The 21,493-nt window shown below is 39.5% G+C and overlaps 1 protein-coding gene across 6 annotated transcripts in view; it reads right to left on the bottom strand.

Moving 5' to 3' along the window:
• APP (amyloid beta precursor protein) overlaps positions 1–21,493 on the bottom strand; it is a 297,857-nt gene that overhangs the window by 106,448 nt on the left and 169,916 nt on the right. For 2 of the 6 annotated variants that reach the window (XM_017856460.1, XM_017856467.1), the window contains exons 7-8: positions 11,917–12,084; positions 9,242–9,298 (exon numbers count right to left, since the gene is read on the bottom strand). The exons of 2 other annotated variants lie outside the window; for them this stretch is intronic. In XM_017856460.1, coding sequence (XP_017711949.1) covers positions 9,242–9,298; positions 11,917–12,084 — 225 coding nt within the window. The remainder of the gene's footprint in view (positions 1–9,241; positions 9,299–11,916; positions 12,085–21,493) is intronic. 2 more of the 6 variants (XM_017856483.1, XM_017856476.1) reach the window with 1 other exon arrangement.

The following is a 21,493-nucleotide window of genomic DNA, read 5'->3' as shown; positions in this document are numbered from 1 at the left end:
CTCAGCCCCCTTCCCACACGAGAATGGTCAGATTCCCTTCTTTCTCTCACACCAAAATGCTATTACCTCAGGGAACTGAGTATGAAAACGGGAGAAACTGCTTCCACATGTGCGTGAGGGCTCATTTCAATTTTAATACTGATACATGGATGCTTGTCACAATACTGCCACTTCACATTGTAATCTATTCTCATTACCTGCCAGAGCTCTGTTTTCTGGGGCGAAGTAAAATGGCAGGTTAGCTTTCAGTTTATTCAAGAACGCTGATGCTGCATGCAACGTTCCTGTCACAAAATGCTCCTCCATCACTGGGGCCAAGACAGCAATGAAACATTTCCATACCTGTGGTTCCTCTGAGAAAATTGTTACCATTTGAAGGGAAGTTACTTCAAAACAGGGTGAAACCTGCTAACATCTTCAGGATGAGGCAGAAATCACTCTCCTAGCCTGTCTGAAGACTCCATAGAAGATAATCTATTAAGTTGAACTGTACATGCACCGATTTCCTTCATTTTAGTTCTGATTTTATAATCACTGCAGAGTACTTCCTTTCATATTCATACTAATGTGGTATTTCACATTCAAACAAGAATGTGGGGTCAAAATTAAAGACACTGGGAAAGCTTGCCCCTATCATTTTGATATTCATTTGTTTCCTCAGTCTCTGGGTTGACACACAGTTTTACAGTCACAATGGGCTCAGGACATTAAAGAAAAAACAACCCACCTTCAAACAGCAATGACCATGGCCATCTCCAACAGGCCAGAAGGCCCAATGCTTCCCTAAACAAAGGCTTATGAATGGCATTCAGTCGATATATTAATGTTAGATTCTTTTTTTTTTTGAGACGGAGTCTCGCTCTATCACCCAGGTGGGAGTGCAGTGGCACGATCTCTGCTGACTGCAAGCTCCACCGCCTCCCGGGTTCATGCCATTCTCCTACCTCAGCCTCCCTAGAAGCTGGGAGTACAGGCGCCCGCCACTACGCCTGGCTACTTTTTTTTGTATTTTTAGTAGAGACGGGGTTTTACCGTGTTCGCCAGAATGGTCTCAATCTCCTGACCTCGTGATCTGCCCGCCTCGGCCTCCCAAAGTGCTGGGATTACAGGCGTGAGCCACCGCGCCTGGCCCATTAATGTTAGATTCTAACAAGAAAATTGGTTTAGTCTCCTTTCATCAGCAGAAAAGCAATTTATCTCTATAGCACTGATAACAGAAGATTAAAACAAATTAAGACCTATATAAATCACTGCCTTATCATTGAAAATGCTATTTGATACAGACCTAGCAATGTTGTCACTTGAGATGGCTATAATTTAGGAGAGGAGACAAGGAGGATCATTTATATATGGGTGAAATAGAAACCTGTTAGCGTTTATGTGAAAATTTAATTTTGAAACATGGCAGAGCTTTCTGAGTGCCACCTCAACTTAAAAAAAAAGTGTCTCTCCATTTTTCTAATTTCAAAATAGCTAAAACTCCTAACGCATTCTAAATTCAAATATTTATCCTACCCACTAAGTCCAAGATAGAAGAATCATTTATAACAAGAAAATACAGTTTGTGATCCTCCGGTGTAATACCAGACCCTTTTAAAAACAAAGTAACAACAACAACAGGAAGAAACAAAGGCATTCTCCCCTTAATATGCCCTTGTATTGTAATTTTATAGCCAGTGCAATCATAGTTGGTGGAGAACACTATCAATGCATCGCGTGGACATAAGGTAATAAAAATGTAATCTATGATGTGTTTACTCTAGTCAAGCTACATTTCTTTTCTATATCCATGGACACATACTGACATGGGAATTTTTTCAAATCTATGAACTGAATGTGAAAGAATGAATGCTGGCGTTATTTTTTATTAACATCTATTCTCTATTCAGCACAACACACTAAAACTTAAAAGCAACCTCAAGTCTGAATCTAAAAAATATACGTGAAGCAATAGCAATAATAACTGGCATTCAGAATGGGTTAACCTTAGGGTATTGTTTTTTGTCAATTTGTCAGAAGCTATTCTTGACTTCATTAATGGAGGCACATAAAGAAATAACCTGTCATAGCTGCTCAACACTCAATAGATGAGTTCAAAAAGTCAAAATCTTCAATATTGTCCACTTTCACATAAACAGTAGCAGTAAAAGCAGATGGAACTGTTAACCTCTATGGAGGTCTTAAGGATAAAGCTGATTTCATTTTACCCCAGACTTCCAGAGCAATCTCCTCCTACACTTGTATATTTTACTTTATATTGTTATTTATTTCTATGACATATCTGGGTTTCATTTCATCAATAAAATTATCAAGTTATCGAAAGCCAGTACTCAGATTCCTTTGCTGGTGTCCCTCAAAATACCTGGCTTAGCACATCCTGGACTCAATAATAACTGCTGCACAGTTCACAATTGCAAAGATATGGAACCAACCTAAGGGCCCATCAACCAATGAGTGATAAAGAAAATGTGGTATATATACTCCATGGAATACTACTGGGCCACAAAAATCACAAAACAAAAATCTTTTGCAGCAACTTGGATGGAGCTGGAGGCCATTATTCTAAGTGAAGTAATTAGGAATGGAAACACAGTATGTCCTCACTTATAAATTGGGAGCTAAGCTATGATTATGCAAAGGCATACAGAGTAGCAAAATGAACATTGGAGACTCAGAATGAGGGAGAGTGAGAAGGAGGTGAGGGATAAACAACTACATATTGGGTACAATGTACACTACTCAGTTATTGGGACACTAAACTCTCAGACGTCACCATTATACACTTCATCCACGTAACCGAAAGCCACTTGTACCCCCAAAGCTATTGGGAAAAAAATAAAATAAAATGAAAAAACCTGCTGTATTAAACCAAGGATCGGCTTGCTGGCTACATTTTTTTTTCTTTTTCCTTGAGATGGAGTCTCGCTCTTGTCCCCCAGGCTGGAGCGCAATGGTGCGATCTTGGCTCACTGCAACCTCTGCCTCCCGGGTTCAAGTGATTCTCCTGCTTCAGCCTCCCGAATAGCTGGGATTACAAGAGCACACCACCACACCTGCTAATTTTTGTATTTTTAGTAGAGATGGGGTTTCACCATGTTGACCAGGCTGGTCTCGAACTCCTGACCTCAGGTGATCTGCCTGCCTCGGCCTCCCAAACTGCTGGGATTACAGGCATGAGCCACTGTACCTGGCTCATGGCTACCTTTATAAAAGTAGTATTATTGGAACACATCCTTATGTATTTGTTTACTTATTGTCTATTGTTGCTTTCATGCTACCACTGCAGAGTTAAGTAGTTATGACAAACTGCATGACCTACAGAGCCTAAAATCTATAATCTGGCCTTGTATGAAAAATATTTGCTGACCGCTTTATTAAACTATCTACTTACCCTCTTCTGGCAAATAACTAAACAACAGACCACATAAATAAGGAGCATTCTTTTACCACAGGTAGAACATCCCTAATCTGAAAATCTGCAATGCTCCAAAATCTGATCATTTTTGGGCAGTGACACGACGTCATGGTGGCTGGGATAGCAACACCTTTGTTCTCTCACAGTGCAATGTACACAAACTTTGTTTCATGAACAAAATTATCAAAAATACTATATAAGGCCAAGCATGGTGGCTCACACCTGTAATCAAAGTACTTTGGGAGGCCGAGGCTGGTGGATCACTTCAGGTCAGGAGTTCAAGACCAGCCTGGCCAACATGGTGAAACCCTCTCTCTACTAAAAAACACAAAAATTAGCTGTGTGTGGTGGCAGGTGCCTGTGATTACAGCTTCCCTTGAGAGGCTGAGGCAGGGGGATCTCGAACCTAGGAGGCAGAGGTTGCAGTGAGCCAAGTTCACGCCACTGCACTCCACCCTGGGCAACAGAGCGAGACTCCAAAAAAAAAAAAAGTATAAAATTACCTCAGACTTTTGTACAAGGTGTACATGAAACATAAATGAATTTCATGTTATCTCATCATGAATACATCAACATTCCCAAATCCAAAATCTGAAGCACCTCTGGTCCCAAGCATTTTAGAGAAGAGATATTTAACCTATATTCAAAGTAAATGGCCCTTCTTTTTAAAAAATGCTGAGCTGGGCTGGGTGCGTTGGCTCACGCCTGTAATTCCAGCACTTTGGGAGGCTGAGGTAGGCAGATCACGAGGTCAGGAGATCGAGACCATCCTGACTAACACGGTGAAACCCTGTCTCTGCTAAAACTTCAAAAAATTAGCCAGGCGCAGTGGTGGGCGACTGTAGTCCCAGCTACTCGGGAGGCTGAGGCAGGAGAATGGTGTGAACTCGGGAGGCAGAGCTTGCAGTGAGCCGAGATCATGCTACTGTACTCCAGCCTGGGCGACAGACCGTCTCAAAAAAAAAAAAAAAAAAAAAAAAAGTGCTGAGCTGCTAAGCAATCCAGTTCCTTTCAATTTTAAGTTCATCTCTAATTATTATGGCTTTGAGGAAAAAACCATTCTTCTCATCTAAGCATTTCCAGATACCAAAGATTTGGCTTTTCACACTTGTTAATCTGATATAATTTATTGGCAATGACGTGACATATAATTTAATTCACCATCACATCTTTTAATGCTTTAATTGTTCTCTCTCCCTAGGTTGGTTGGGGAGCAAAGTGTAAGCCCAGGTTGCCCAATCTAATTTGGCAGTTTTAGTTCCAATGGTATTGCAGAATGTAGTAATGGGAACTAATATTTGCTACTGCACAGTGAAAAGAACAAGAATAGTGTGATTAAGAACAATAGTTCAAATTTGGCCAAAGATTAAATGGCCTAGGCGTTCAGACTTCTGTCTTATGGCTCCTGTCTTTACAACGACCCTGGGGTTAAGGTGGCATATTTCATTCAAAGGCTGCATGGTGAGTTATCTACGATTCGCAAATTATGAGCTTCTGCAGCAACAAACTTGGAACTTAGGAATGGTTCTTGGGGATGGAACTTGGGGATGGTTCTTGGGGATGGAACTTGGGGCCTGACTTGTTAAGTTCCAATTCTTTTCATATTCTCTGGAAGTGTACCAGTCTGTTCCATGTCATCTAGACCATTTTAATGTGCCTAGAAATCAGTATTTTTCCTTCCCTCAATCCTGCATGGGGTCAGATCTATACCTCTGTACACACCCTAAGGCCATAAACATAATCCTAAAGTACAAATAACCTGTGTAGCAAAACTATAGGGCATCTCTACAGATGGTTATGCTCCAGCATATCCTGGGATTCTAGGAAACTAAGATGAAACAGATAGGAGGAGAAAGGGTGGTGCATAGGTGAACCATGGACTTCCAAGTAAGGGGTTTGCTGGTTTCTCTTCTGCTGCCACAGTAGCTTACATTCAAGCAGAAAAACTACGAGATCTTCAACACTATAGTCAGAACAGCAACAGCAACTTCCACCTTATCTTGCAAATATTGAGAGCTTGGACAATAGTCTAACAAATTCAATTTCAAACATCTGTTGAGAATTGGAGGATACTGACATTCTAACATTTCAACATGCCCCCAAATTTGTGGAAAGTATACCTGTTTACACCAGGATAGTTCTATCTCTGAGTCAGACATGGGGAAACTACTACTCCAGAACAGGATTCTCAACCAGAATGTGACCCCCCCCGGGCACATTTAGAAAAGTCTAGAGACATTTTTAGTTATCACAGCTGGAGTTGTGTTAATGGCATTTAGTGGGTAGGGGTCAGGGATGCTGCTAAACGCTCTATATGCATAGGACAGACTCCTAAAACAATTAATTATCTGGATCAAAATGTCAATAGTGCTGAGGTTGAGAAACCTTGGTTTAGTTGTTTGTACCACATATCAGCGCAAATGAAGGTGCCAGAGATGGGTCACACTTTGGCCAGATCACAGGGTGCAATCCGCTGACTGAAAATTAGCATGATGCTCTTTGAGAGATTAAATGCCACTAAGGAGTTGGTCTGTTTGCCTTGTGGGAAGCAACCTGATGGAGACAACACTAGAAAAAATGGTCACACTCTCATATTTGAAATATAAATGAATCAACAAATATTTATATAATTGTATTGTTTACAAATACTACATTTTGAAGATTAAATGTGAAACTTTTTGTACTGTCCTAAACCCAAATGGGCAGGTGCAAAACTAATGTCAGAAATTACCTCGGCTCTCCTAGATTCTTTATCCCAAATGAGAAAGGATTTTTTCTAATGATTTGAATTCCTATGTTCATGAAGAAAATGAAAGCTCTCAGCCTTACATTTGTATCCCTTATATTTGTGGTTTAGATTTTCATTGACAATAACAACAACAATAAAATATGTCCCTAAAATTGCAATGTTCAAAATCGGTTTTTATGACAAAAGTTTGAAACCTAGAAATGCTTGATTTATGGTAAATTATTGTTTTATAATGCAAACCATCATACATTTTCTCCCTAAGTGTAATCTTATATCAGTTCAACTGAAGAGCTTTTTCTATCTCCTTTCACATTTATTATTTGACTGGAAGCAGCTTAGACTGAGCAACCTGTAAAACCAACCACCTTTGTGCAGAAATATCACCTAATTAGCCCTAGATTGATGAAGGAGCAAAGTGAAGTCCAAGTTGCCCAGTCTAACAGGCTTGCTTACCTTCTAGTTCAGCTCCTTTGCTCTGAATTGAGTCTGCCATCTGCATTTGACCTCCAGATGACCATGACTTTTTCCAATCAAATGTGCAGTTTGCTATAAATAAGACCACATAGCTGCACAGGCTATAAATAACTAGAAATTATATGTTTTTTTCCTTGTCTGTTGGTACTAGCACTGCTAAACCCCTCACTTGCTGTGATTGAATAGTCTCTGTAGGTAGACAAGAAAATATAGCTGCCCAAATCACTTCATCTTCCTAGAATGGAAAGGTGTCAGGATCCCAAACACACTGCAAGTAGATGAACAAAATTACCGGGAAGGAGAAAATTACAAAAGAGACTTTCAGTATCTGTTTGCAACAGTGGATGATGAAAGTGGTAGTTATGGGTACTGCATGAAAATAAATTTATCCAACAATGATGCTTGCTTCCATCAGTTATTAAAATGGAAAATAGAATTCTTATAAATGCTAAAATGAAACTTAAGAGAAAATGATCACTGTTTTGTAAAAGAATGGGAAAGACATTTAATTTACTGATGCGTGCTATATTCATGGCATTTAGGAAAAAACGCTAACATTCTTCATCCTCTTTTCACTGTTTTCTGTATTCTTAAAATGTGCTTCTGAATCGCAAATGTGATTTTACCAACCTGCAAAACAATGTCAGAACCAAATGCTTAGCCATTTGGTGTGGAGTGCAGCCAAAATGTCATTTGGGTTTCAAGCCTGGTCCTGCCATGTTCGATGGCTTGGGACAAGTCACTAAGCTCTTGAAGCCTCATTTTTTCTCATATGTACAAAAGGAATGAGGAAAACGCCCACAAAGTGTTCTGAAGAAAAATAAATGATCTGTGAAAATGCTTGGTACAATACAACTTACCATGCGTACCTATGTATTATCAATACTATAGTGGAATAGCTAGAGCTTTTTCCTAGTCTGTGTCAACCCACTCGCTGTACTTACACTGTTTTTAAGAAAATCCCTTTTCACAATAGCAAAAGAAATGTGTACATTGTGGTACCACAATGTACATGTGTACAAACCACATCCTTCAAAAGTCATACATAATGTGAATTATTCTGAATATTTTATGGAGGCCATTAAAAAACTTTCCAGTTTAGGATGCAATCTTTTCAAAATACATAATCCCCATCTATAATTTATCATCTTTAAAAAAGATAATTGGCTTCATCAATTTTGAGATGAGGGTTTGTTTTTTTTTTTCAGGATAATGTACATAAATGCTAATTTTAATTATAAAAATCTAAGCTACAACAGAAATTGTGTCTCTTCTTCCAGCAATCATAAGCATAAATGGCATATATCACCCCTAACTGGATAAATCTATTTCTGGATGGAATCCAAATTCAAATATGAGTACTAAAACCACATTTTAAAACTAAGTTAGTCTGATATTACAACTGAAATAAAAACAAAATGTAAGACACTATAAGGCCTGCAGTGGCTGGACAATGCATTTCTTTATAGCAGGCTCTTTTGCTACTTCCTAGTCAGAAGTTGAGAACCTCTAACCTACCATTATGCCTTCCAGGAGAGGAGAAAGAGGGGCTCCTAATGTCTAAAAGTGACCCTTCATGCAGTTGAAACCGGGTCTTATAACACACATAATTGAAATCTGCGCGTACGAATTAGTCCGTGTACTACAATACATGAAGATTAAGTATTTTTTCTGAGGAAACAAGTTACTCATGTATTACAGTCTCTTGTTAAATCATGGCATCTTGATGTAACTGAGTACTCTATTTTAAAGATCTTTCTTTCTTCCTTTCTTTTCCTTCCAGTTTTAGTAATGAAATGGTAACCTTTGCTCTCTTTCTTCCCACCAGGCACTCCCGGCACAACACTTCCCTTATCTAATTATGCTTATAATTCTTATTAAAATTATTAACGCTTGCTTAGAAGTTCCACTGACTGACTTAGGCACCTGCAGAATTCTCCCTCATCAGGAGATCACCTCAAGGCTGCAGTTAATTTACAACCCGATTGTGCCTGGGATGCACCAGCCCACTTACCAAACTGGATAAATAACTCAAGTCTTTGGAACAAGTCCCGTATAGCAGCACCTCCTCACCCCTCCTTCATGCCCTGCATTCCAAGCTTCCCTTTTTAAGCCTTTGTTTTTTAATCCAAAATTTGAGATGGTTGCTTTAAGGCAAGAGCCTGGACCATTTCCCCACTGCTAGCTTTGCAAAGTAAAGTCACTTTCCTTCCACTGCACCTAGCCCTTGTTCTTCAGTTCTGCAAGCAGTAAGAAGCTGAGCCTGCTCTCAGTTACACTGATAGCTTTTAGGAAATAAAATAGTTAACGGCAAATACAATACAATGATGTTGTCCATATAATATTCAATAAAACCGGACTAAATAAAAAGGAAATTGGTCAGAAATAGAAGAAACTTGGTCAATGATGTTCTTAGCCCGACATCTCAAGCTGTCTGGCAAAATGAGATGTAATTATAAGCAAGGTAATGGGAAGAAACATTTTACTAAGACAGGTGTTCAAGAAACACAAAACCATGCAAAGAAGGTGATGATGCTGGAGTTATGTGAACCAAGCAGCATCCTCCTCCCCTCTTCCCTTCCCTCAGGTGAATGACAACGTACGTTTAACAGGATCTTGGGTAAGAGGTTCCCGGGTAGTCTTGCGTAAACTTTGGGACACTATGGAAAAAATAAGAGAACATAACTAAAAACAAAAAGAGAAACATGGGAACGATGGCTGAAACGCACAAGAGTCCACTGACAAAAAAACAACCTAACAAACAAAATCACTCCTTAGGTTTGATCCCTCCAACAAAACCAAAATGAACATATTAACATAAGATCTATTTTTGCAAGAAGTTAACATTTGAGAATGCCGGATATCTTGTCTCTGATAATACGTATATCCAAGTAACAACAGGTTTCTTAACAGAAGAGGATTTCTTGCTCCTTCTTTTGTGCCAAATATCCCCAATCCCCTTCGATGCACTTTTTCACAAAAACTCCATTTATTTCACTCATTCACAGAACAGCATGTGGCTCTCAGCTCTGGCTGTTTGCTGAGGCTTATACTCTCTATTTATTCTTGTCCACCCATCTAAGTGATCTTCAGCCTTTGCTTTCTTCATACATTATTCTGTCACCTATCCCCTCTAAAATCAGGTGTAGCTAGCCTTATCTAATACCTCTCTGTTGGGAGCATCTACCTTTTGCAAAACCCTCAGCAAAGTGTGTGCCACCCAGCACACCTCCATCCAACCTGGACAGGTGCCCACTGCTCGCTCCCAGACCAAACTGATCAAAGGGAGAGAGTGTTAGGGGAAGGACAGCAGTACTGGGGTAAGGTGGAGAGATGATTTGAATCTCTTGAAGTAAATTCATCACTGCTAATAATTAAAACCAAATAAATTTCTTATTACCAACAAATATACATGATATTTCAGAAAATGAATCCACCCAGGGAAAGGGAGAAAAAAGTTGCAAATCTGCCAGGAAACCTCTCCCAGCCGCTAAACCAGTCAGAATCACTGTAACAAAAGGCCTTTGTTCCAAAGGCTGCAGGCAACAGAATTCTCCATTGTGTTCGCAATACCTGACCTAATTGACTGCTTTGTTTGAAACTGAAGAAGGGAGTCATTTGAGCCAGAAGCTGCAATCATCTGATCAGAGCCAGGAAAAAAAAAAAAAAAAAAAAAAAAAGGCCCTTGAGGTTACCAGTTCCTACACCTGTTCACCCATGGGACTGAAGCAGTCATCTCATTCACTGGTGATGGCAGGAGACCAACAGAAGCTTTTCCATTAGATTCCTCTTAGATCCTGAGCTCCTTTACAGTAGAGTTATTAATGGTGCAGGTCCTTCTGTTGTTTTGCTTAATCCTATGATCTCGCTGGAAAACAATTTATATAATCCCTAGGAATCTCAGGCAGGGAATGTGGCTGTCACCTTGCAACACAGCGGAGAAAAGGCAGGAGTCTCTCAAAAAAGTAATGCACAGTTACTGAGTTTCGTCTTTAGTTATCAAGTTGAGCTGAATAATTACTTCTTGAGTAGTTCACACTTCCTACTCATGAACAACAATAAAGAAAGAAATAAGCACAATCAGGAATTTCACTTGGAAGTCTGTTAAGGACATGGAAGTCTCATGTCTGGTACTGGACCTCCTGAGAATTACCTCTTTGGGGACAATTTCATTGTGCACGTAAGTCATCATGACTTCATATTTTTATCCCCAGAATGATGAAAAGCTTAATGTTCAAGAGAAAGACTTTGAAAATTACGTTCTGGCCAGGAGCGGTGGCTCAGGCCTGTAATCTCGGCACTTTGGGTGGCCGAGGCAGGTGGATCACTTGAGGTCAGGAGTTCGAGACCAGCCTGGTCAACATGGTGAAACCTTGTCTCTACCAAAAATACAAAAAATTAGCTGGGCGCAGTGGCATGTGCCTGTAATCCTAGCTGCTGGGGAGGCTGAGGCAGGAGAATCACTTGAACCCGGGAGGCGGAGGCTGCAGCGAGCCGAGATCGCGCCACTGCACTCCAGCCTGTTGAGCAGAATGAGACCCCGTCTTTAAAAAAAAAAAAAAAAAAAAAAAGGAAAGAAAATTATATTCCTTGAGCCTTACGTCATTGAAAGCTTCTCATGTTAAGTCAAAAGTTTTCTTCTACTTTCAAGAGAAGAAACAGAAGTTTGACCTGGCAAATGTCTGTGTGCTGAGCTCAGGGGGCAAAACGGGCACTTCTACCCTCCGGCATTTGAGAAGCATGAGCTCAGTCCAATCACATTCCCTCAACAGCACAATAAAAGACATGTTATGAACCAACTTAAAGGTATTCATCATAGCCATACACCTTATCAATGCAACTCAAGCTGCATCAGCCAGGCTTCCACTGGTAGACAGTATCTGCACAGGTAGTGCACATGCATAAACATGAACACACATGTACACAGACAAACACGTAAGTATGCAATTGCAGAAACGGCTGGCTGCAGAAGACAAAACAGCCACTTCAGCTTTGCTTAAAAGAGAAGCACTCAAAAGTCCCTCTGGATTGCAAGACATATCTGCTACAGCTAGGAAGAGAACACATCCACGGCCATGCTTTATTAGGGAAAGACGGAGAGGTGTGCTCGTGATTGAACATACTGAGGAGACTGAGCAATTAGAGAAGTGGACAGAAATGTGGTTAGTGGTAGCAACAGGCCCATTCCCAAGAACCAGGAAAACCAATCTGTTACAAAGGGCAGAGTCAGTGGCGAGAGAGACGAAAGGCGGCCAGGCTCGAAGAAGGGTCCACTTACTGACGCTGCCACACACGGCCATGCAGTACTCTTCTGTGTCAAAGTTGTTCCGGTTGCCGCCACATCCGCCGTAAAAGAATGGGGCACACTTCCCTTCAGTCACATCAAAGTACCAGCGGGAGATCATTGCTCGGCATGGCCCCGTCTCGGCTTGTTCAGAGCACACCTCTAATCAGAGGAGACGTGGGGAACCACATTTAGCATGAAAAGGCACTGTCTCTCTGTTCATGTACACACGTTTACTTCTTTTAATCCTCCCAGTGGCAACCTGGACTGGGTTTATTAGGCAGCATCTACCAAACATTTACTGAGGAATTGAACTGCCTACCAGGACTAGAGATTTACCTCTCAGAGCATGCATTCTCATCTGGTTTAATGAGTGCAGGACTCGGTAGTAATAAAAGGATTCTGGCCAAAGGTGAAAAGATCATTTGGCTGCTTTTAAGATGAGTATGAAATGACGGAAGGTGTCTGCACATCAAAACAATTCTGCATTATAAAAAATAAACTTCTCTTTTAAGAAGTCAACTTTCATGTAAGGAAACTGCTTTGGTTATGAAGCGAAAGTTTAAGCCCTCACAAACATCTGATTGCTATCCTTAACAAATGACTGCCTTAACTCAAGTATAAAATTAATTGCATATATTTTGAATGTTTTCCAGGTTTTGGAGGCTGTCTGTTCATTGACTTTATCTAGAAACATATGTCATATCTGCAAATGTGACTTATACTCAATGACATTAACTCTAACTTAAGACCATTCATTTGTATATTAAAACATGTACCAATATAAATGGTCTTAACTCCAATTTAAGACCATTTTATTTGTATATTAAAATATGTATTCACATGTTATATTATATATCTTAATAATTTAATTACATATGTATGAAATAAATCTATAACAATGTATTAATTCTGCTATTTAATTGATATTTATATATTAAAAATTTGTATTATTTGAATATACTTACATATGCATTAAGTACAATTATAACAACATATTATGTAATTATGCTACTTAATTGAAATTTATGTATTATATATCTGTATTATTTGTATATTTTGTATATTTACCTGACCCTTGGGCAGTAATGTTGCAAACAATAAAAACATAGTCAACCAGCTCTAACTTATTAATACACATCATGCACTGTTTTACATAAATTAAAACATATCTTACCTGTCAACATGTCTTGCCACCCTCCCCAAGATCGGTTTCACTCACCCCTGATTGTCTCAAAGTCAATCAGTGACCCCTCCCTCCAATTACATGTATAAAGTCAATCCTGAGTAGACTTGTAATTCTACCTCCCATGTATATCCCACTTTTATTGGAAGTGAAACAACAGCCCAATTCTCCCTCTGGGTTTGTGCCCTGTCCTTGCTAGGCTGATGCCTTAGCACACACAGATGTCTTCTTAGTTTTACTAACATGACAGAAGAAAAAATACCTTTCTAAAAGATGAAAGCCATGCATCACCCAGAACTTCCAAGTTAGGGATAGTCAACAGACTGATTCTTTTTTTCTTTTTTTGAGACAGGGTCTTGCACTGTCGCCCAGGCTGGAGTGCAGTGGCACAATCTTGGCTCACTGCAACCTCCACCACCTGAATTTAAGTGATTCTTGTGCCTCAGCCTCCCAAGCAGCTGGGATTACCTCTATACCACCAAGCCTGGCTAATTTTTTTGTTTTCTTAGTAGAGACAGGGTTTCACCAGGTTGGTCAGGCTAGTCTTGAACTCGTGGCCTCAAGTGATGCACCCGCCTCAGCCTCCCTAAGTGCTGGGATTACAGGTGTGAGTCACTGCAACTGGTCCTTCAACAGATTGATTCTAATTAGCCGATCAAAGACAAGGATCCACAATGTCAATACAAATGGGGACTAACTATTGTTTTACTTCCCTATACATGTTGCTCTTTCAGTAGATGCAATAAAGTCCTGGCAAAACCAGAGGTTGATACCATCATGATGATGTCAACAGGAGGGACAGTCAGCACTAAGCCCAGAAAGTGTCAAACACTCTGCAAGAGAAATGCCCCATGCAAAGAGCACTAAGATGACCTGGCTCTCTTCATGTGGTTTTCAGATGGAAACATGGCTACAAAAGCATCAACCTCGTTATCACCCATCATTAAGGCCAACTCACTCAGTACTGCTGCTTTCAAAGTCCACATTCCCAAAGCATGTCTTTGAAATTGGTTTTCTGTATACAATAGTCTTGTAGGATGAAAACTAGCCAACTTGTTGACATAAGAATCCCATCTACTTTGCAATTTTATTTATCTTCCAAAATTAAAGGACTGGCACCCTGATTTATTAAAAGTGAACTGGTTCTAGGGGTCATATGCCCTCTAAGTTACTGACAGAGCAGCTTCTGGACTGTGAAGCTCAAAGCCATGCCTAGATGTGAGGACCCCATCAACTATAGCCAGCAGTGGTCTCTGCTGCCAGAGCTTATCTTCAGTTGTAACAAACATCTACACTTTGCTTTCCTTCTCTGTATTTCCTTCACCAATGTGTATGTATTCATATCACATGCTCTTTAATGCTTCTAAGACACAGCAAAACACATGATTAATCTCTTACTCAGGCAGTGTTAATTCCAACAAGACTTCAAGGCAGCAGTGCCTCCTGAGCCTGCACTGCGCCGGGAATTGGCACTGGGATTGCAAGCACTGTGGCCACTGCTACCAAGGGAGGCACAGAATCCCTTCACCCCACAGTCACAGGAGCATTGGCAACAAAATTCACTGTGCCTTGGCAATTTATGCTGACCCTCACATTTTGGCCTTAAAAAAAAGTATCATCTTAGAGTACCAAATACGTGTCTTCTTATAGATGTGTGTCACGGGCCTCACAGTGCACATCATGGCTCTGCAGATGCACAAACCTTGTCTTTATGAGTCTATGTATTACATAAAAATGGTAGAATTTTGAGTGGGTGCAAGTCAAATAATGGGATAAAAGAATGATCGAAGGAGATGGTTCCTGATAAATATGCATCCTTGTGTGTGACCTAGCAACAATTTCTTACTTATGATAAAGGCAAAATCTCCCCAGTCCAGAACCTAAATGACATTATATTAACATTTTCCTTTATCACTAGTAAAACACAATGCCACATTCATTTTTATTTTCTTCTGCCTCATTCTATAACGGCTATGAAACCATTTGTTATAGCTAATTTGTAGAAACCAGGCCAAATGAGCCCCAATCAACTAGAACAAGTATTCAGAACGCAAAATCCATTTACATGTTAATTAAGTAAATAGTATAAGCTACACGTTGAGCCTACAACTCTTGCTGGAGTCTTCAGCTGTAAGAGTCTTAACTCCTTCCTTTCATAAAGGCCAAGAAAAGAGTGAGATAATCCCTATTTGGGGAGTGTTGCTTGGTTCTCCCAATCCTCTTAGGGGCAGTTGGTGCTCTTGACTTTGAATGGCCCCCAAGAGTTTCATGGCCTTGGAGGAGTCCAAGTGGGCATCACGGGCAATAGCAAAAGATCCCACAATACTCAAATACAAAAGGCTATCTGAGATAATGTGGTCAGGAATGGGTGTATTGGGTGTAACACTGTATGTTAATTTAATGCCAAATACATAACGTATGGAGAAGATGTATGTGAGGCTGGAAGAACAGGACTGACAGTGTGCCTTTGTTACTTCTGAATCTCTAAAAGACAGCTACCTTGTCCAACTGGTTCTCAACTGCTGAGATGGAGGAGGAGCAGACAGGCCTTCTCTTAACATGCAATCCCTCTCCTGGTGAAAAGAACTTCTTGTTATAATTCCCCCAATTGTCAGCAACCCTGATTCCCCATCACCTCCCCTTCCCAACACCTTCCCTCAGGGATATAAAGAGAATATCAACTTCCTACAGCAGTAAAGCTGATTTCAGAGAGGATTGGGAAAGGAATGGATAACTATCCTCTATCACTCACAATTATATTCCTACTCTACCACGGGGAAAGGGAATACAACTGCTTGTTTTCTCTGACCCTTTTGCTAACCCTTTATTATTCCACAACAATTTTCCATGTAGTAGAAAAGAGAATCTTAGCCTACTCTGGGAGAAGCTGAGACCGAGGGTAGGGTCAGCACCAGGGAAGTATGATGCTAATGCTTTTACACAAAGTATGAATAGGCACACAAAAAATGGCCAGTGCCTCTCAGAAGTAGACGTGGAGAAGCAGCAGCACAGACTTAGGTTAAAGCTGTGTTAAGGGATTAACGTCAACTTCATATATGTGATACGGTACTGAGTGAAGACTATACAGGTCTCTTTGTATTAATTCTTTTGTTTTTTTTTTTGAGACGGAGTCTCGCTCTGTTGCCCAGGCTTCAGGGCAGTGGCACTATCTCCGCTCACTGCAAGCTCCACCTCCCAGGTTCACGCCATTCTCCTGCCTCAGTCTCCTGAGTAGCTGGGACTATAGGCGCCCACCACCATGCCCGGCTAATTTTTTTGTATTTTTTAGTAGAGATGGAGTTTCACTGTGTTAGCCAGGATGGTCTCGATCTCCTGATCTCATGATCCGCCTGCCTCGGCCTCCCAAAGTGCTGGGATTACAGGCATGGGCCACTGTGCCCGGCCTGTATTAATTCTTACAACTGCATGTGAATCTACAATTGTCTCAAAGAAAATATTTTTAAATTTTTTATCTTTTTTATTATACTTTAAGTTCTAGGGTACACGTGCACAACGTGCAGGTTTGTTACATATGTATACATGTGCCATGATGTTTGCTGCACCCATCAACTTGTCATTTACATTAGGTATTTCTCCTAAAGCTATCCCTCCCCCAGTCTCCCAACCCCCTGATAGGCCCTGGTGTGTGATGTTCCCCGCCCTGTGTCCAAGTGATCTCACTGTTCAATTCTCACCTATGAGTGAGAATATGCGGTGTTTGGTTTTCTGTCCTTGTGATAGTTTGGTGAGAATGATGGTTTCCAGCTTCATCCATGTCCCTGCAAAGGACATGAATTCATCCTTTTTTATGGCTGCATAGTATTCCATGGTGTATATGTGCCACAGTTTCTTAATCCAGTCTATCATTGATGGACATTTGGTTTGGTGTCAAGTCTTCGCTACTGAAAAGATTTTAAAAAGCACACATTAAAAAAATAATTTAGGAAGCCGGGCATGGTGGCTCACGCCTGTAATTCCAGCACTTTGGGAGGTCGAGGTGGGTGGATCACCTGAGGTCAGGAGTTCAAGATCAACGTGTCCAACATGGTGAAACCCTGTCTCTACTAAAAATACAAAAATTAGCTGGGCGTGGTGGCGTGCACATGTAATCTCAGCTACTCGGGAGGCCGAGGCACTGGAATCACTTGAACCCAGGAAGCATAGGTTGCAGTGGGCCAAAATAGCGCCACTGCACTCCACCGTAGGCGACAGAGTGAGACTCAGTCTCAAAAAAAGAAAAACACAAATAATAATATAGGAATATTGATTTTTCAGTTTGCCTAAGAATTCTAACCTTGTCTCTTTCCTTGACTCACAGATTGGAGGATTTGGAAATATCAGGTTGAGAAAATTTCCTTTACATCCCTCTCTAGCAATGGGGTATTAGTAAGAGATCTAACCAATCAAGATGCTCACTAACTAGAAGCGTTTTAGAGCACTGAGACCTGAAACACATCTTCAATAAGCCGCATCTAGTTTCATGGAGGACAAAAATATCTCGAGAGAGTTCAAATGCTTATGTTTACATTTTCTATTTTTCTCAACAGCATAATTTCTTCCTTCCTAATCTACAGAAACTTCTAAAAACATCAGCAAAAAGCCTGTTTCACATTAATTACTATTATCACTCAGTGGAAATATATGTATCAGTCACTAAATGTAGAGGATGCAAAATTAGACCTTACATAACTAAACCCAAATAGGATTCCTGTGAAAATTAAAACCGTATCTTCAAAATGTATACTATATATAATTATTATGTCAATTATAGATAAAGTCGAAAAGAAAACAAATTTAAGGAAAACAAAACCTCTTCATCTGCCTTATCTTTATTCTCTTCTCAAAATGTAAAATATTGAGAAAACTAACATTTTGAAATCATTTTGAAATCAAACTTATTTTTTTATTTCCAATCTACCTTTCTGTTCAAAGTAAATATCAGATAATAACGGAGAAAACTTGTTCAGAAAAATAAAAGCAAGAATATTTCTTAAAGAGAAATGTTAGATAGAAACATAGGCAAAGACTTATACGGATATCTAAGGAACCATAATCCTTTATTCATGTTGAATTTCTTAAACTTTCAAGATCACAAATAGCTTTTCTGATACTCACTTAGCTGAATTCTACTGGCAAGGAAGCATTATGCCTTCTTTTATAACAACTCTACTCATTCTTCAAGACAAAATGGCATTTAATACACTGAAATGCCGGTGTATACGAAACACAAAGTAAAGTTATATGCTCCTAATCAAACTCCATGCATTTTATCTTTGTAAGGTAGGCCCTTGCTGAGATTTGTGCTGGTGTCAACACTACATTCCATTTTCTAAAAATCAATATAATACAAAATAACACAGAACTAAGCCAGAGCTTCCTGGATTATATAAAATGATTATGAAATTCACTGTTGAAAAAATAATGCTCAATCACAAAAAATTAGTTCTGAATAGGTATTTCAAATTGGACTGAAATTGTAGACAACCAAGGTTAGAAAGCTAATTTTACATGTTTTAAGAAATTTAGAATGAACACAGTTGTGAAACTGGCAACCAGTATGGGGAGAAAATCTCCACTTTTCAAATGTACGATAATTACAATGCCTTCTTATGAAGCTAAGTTAACACATTAGCAAATAATTTGCTTTTTTTTTTTTTTTTTTTTTGAGACTGAGTTTCGCACTTGTTGCCCAGGTTGGAGTGCAATGGCGCGATCTCGGCTCACTGCAACCTCTGGCCCTCAGGTTCAAACGATTCTCCTGCCTCAGCCTCCCAAGTAGCTGGGATTACAGGCATGCACCACCACACCTGGCTAATTTTGTATTTTTAGAAGAGACGGGGTGTCTCCATGGTGGTCATGCTGGTCTTGAACTCCTGACCTCAGGTGATCCACCTGCCTCAGCCTCCCAAAGTTCTGGAATTACAGGTGTCAGTCACCGCTCCCGGCCTAAATAAGTTGCTTTTAATAAAGCAGTAAAGATATATTTTAGAATAAAGTAAAGCTGGTTATTATTATTTCGTTTTGAATCATTGAATTTCAAGTATTCTCAGCCTACTGGAATGTATGTGAAATAAAACTATTATTACATGTAATGTATACATTTTAAATTTACAAATTTTGGGAAAGCAGCCACAATCAAACTAGAGTTATTCAGAGAGAGCTAGGAACTATATTTTCTGAAGTTTTTTTAAAAGGCAACATTTTATAGCATTATTTTCTCCATATTCTACAAGAATATCTACTTAAACTTTGCATAATAAAAATATTTCTCCTTTCTGAGAGAAATTCCATATCTTGAACTCTTTTTCTCCAATTTTAAGTAGAGTAAAAAGGGCAAATGTAAGGCAAATATAATTTATTTATGTAATAAGTTACTTCCTTAATGTAACAGTGGAATAAAATGAAAACAAGGACATAAGTATTAAAATCCACTAAGTATACAGAACTTCAATATTTCAAATAGACTTTATAATTTATAAATATAATTTATATATTATATACAATATACAATTTACATATTTATATGAATGTTTATATAATTAACACATATATCTGTCTAATCACTTAATCCATTAACAATGAAAAAGGCTGAGCTCAATGTAGTTTATAACAACTTTACTTTTTTAGCCTAAGTTACTGCTGCAATTCTAAGTATTACTATACAGTGACATTTAATGAGCCTAAGTTATTAAAATCAAACGTGTATTTTGTTGAAAAATAAGTAGACAATATTTGCACTTGATTCTATTGAAAAAATTTTAAAAGTCAACACACTAGAAAACTGGTTATTTTTTAAGAACATGTTTTTCCCAATTCTGGAACCATGTACTTTTAATAGAAAAGAACATTTATCGTGTTCTTGTACATAGTAGCAAGCAGTCATCAAAAAATATGTTTAGAAAATTACTCTAATAAGGCCATAAATTATCAAATATTTATGACCTAGTAATCATATTTTACTAAATAGAAGCATGTGAAATTAGGCAAGCAAGCTTGAACTGAAGTCTTCTGACAAATCTCACTTAAGCTCCAAATATGGATTGAAATACAAACAAAGATGATACAAACAGCTGTGCATGTTAATGAAAGCACTGCTTCAGTACAAGATGATGGGTGCTAATTTGTCACGGAAGTCTCTAGAAGATATCTGCAGTTGGCTAGCCTTTTTACTGAATTGCATTAATTCTCTAAGGCTAGCCAATACATCTGTCATTCCAATTATACGTGACCCAATTCTCATCTCTCCATGATGAAAGATTGTTTATAAAGTGCCACCTGAAGGAGGGAGATTTACTTGTAAAGTATTTAGACTAATCAGGACTCCTGTGACAGTTTTAAGGAACATTCACAAAAGGGTACCACTATGGTTTTCCCTCAATCTTTGTTTCCTGTTTGTTATGGGAATAAACTTGCTCTTCGCTGAGCTGCGTGGTTAGTGTGCAACACACTACTAATAAGAAGCTCAAAACTCGGGATATCATGTCCTGTATTGGAAAATAAGGGGGAAGTTCTTTTTCTTGCTGAATAAGAGACAGGAGTATGCTGGGAAACTGGCATTGTCTAGAAAAACAAACAGAACACTCTTGAGTTATTGTGTATGCCAATTGCCATGGTATAAATACTCCCACCATTGGTATTTCAAGCTACTAATGGCTATGGCTTACAAAATTCCTCTATACTATAATAACTAGCTTTTACAGGATAGCAGGAATTGACTATGCTACCATGTTAATGACAGGAAATAGGGGCACAAGTGAAAACATGCAGGGAGCCTGTAAGAGTTTTTCAATCTCCTTGGTCTTGAGTTGTGAATTTAAGGAAAGAAAAGCTCAGTAGGTAGATGTCTCAGGATTCACTCACACTTGTTGGTATCTGTAATATACCAAGAACAATAACACCAAAGGTAAGAATGGTTTTCCTTTTCAGTTTCTTATTTCCTGTCTCAATGCCGCAAATCTGCACCATATGGAAGGCAGGAGACACTACTAGAGTCTACTACTCAAAATAGATCTGTGCACCAGCAGAGTCAACACCACCTGGGACTCAGGCCCCCATGCAGACTCACAACGATTGTTTTCCAAGGGCATCGGGTAACTCAAATGGATATCTCAGTTTGAGAAGCAGCATGATCGACCTTATCTTTTAAATGCAATAGATACGTCAAAATGTGAGACACGCCGGGCGCGGTGGCTCAAGCCTGTAATCCCAGCACTTTGGGAGGCCGAGATGGGCGGATCACAAGGTCAGGAGATCGAGACCATCCTGGCTAAGACGGTGAAACCCCGTCTCTACTAAAAATACAAAAACTAGCTGGGCGAGGTGGCGGGCGCCTGTAGTCCCAGCTACTCGGGAGGCTGAGGCAGGAGAATGGCGTAAACCCGGGAG

The sequence above is a fragment of the Rhinopithecus bieti genome, unplaced genomic scaffold (genome assembly GCF_001698545.2).
Source record: "Rhinopithecus bieti isolate Rb0 unplaced genomic scaffold, ASM169854v2 scaffold_1295, whole genome shotgun sequence".
In the NCBI taxonomy this organism is placed as follows: Eukaryota; Metazoa; Chordata; class Mammalia; order Primates; family Cercopithecidae; genus Rhinopithecus; species Rhinopithecus bieti.
This window is presented reverse-complemented; position numbering and strand designations above follow the sequence as displayed.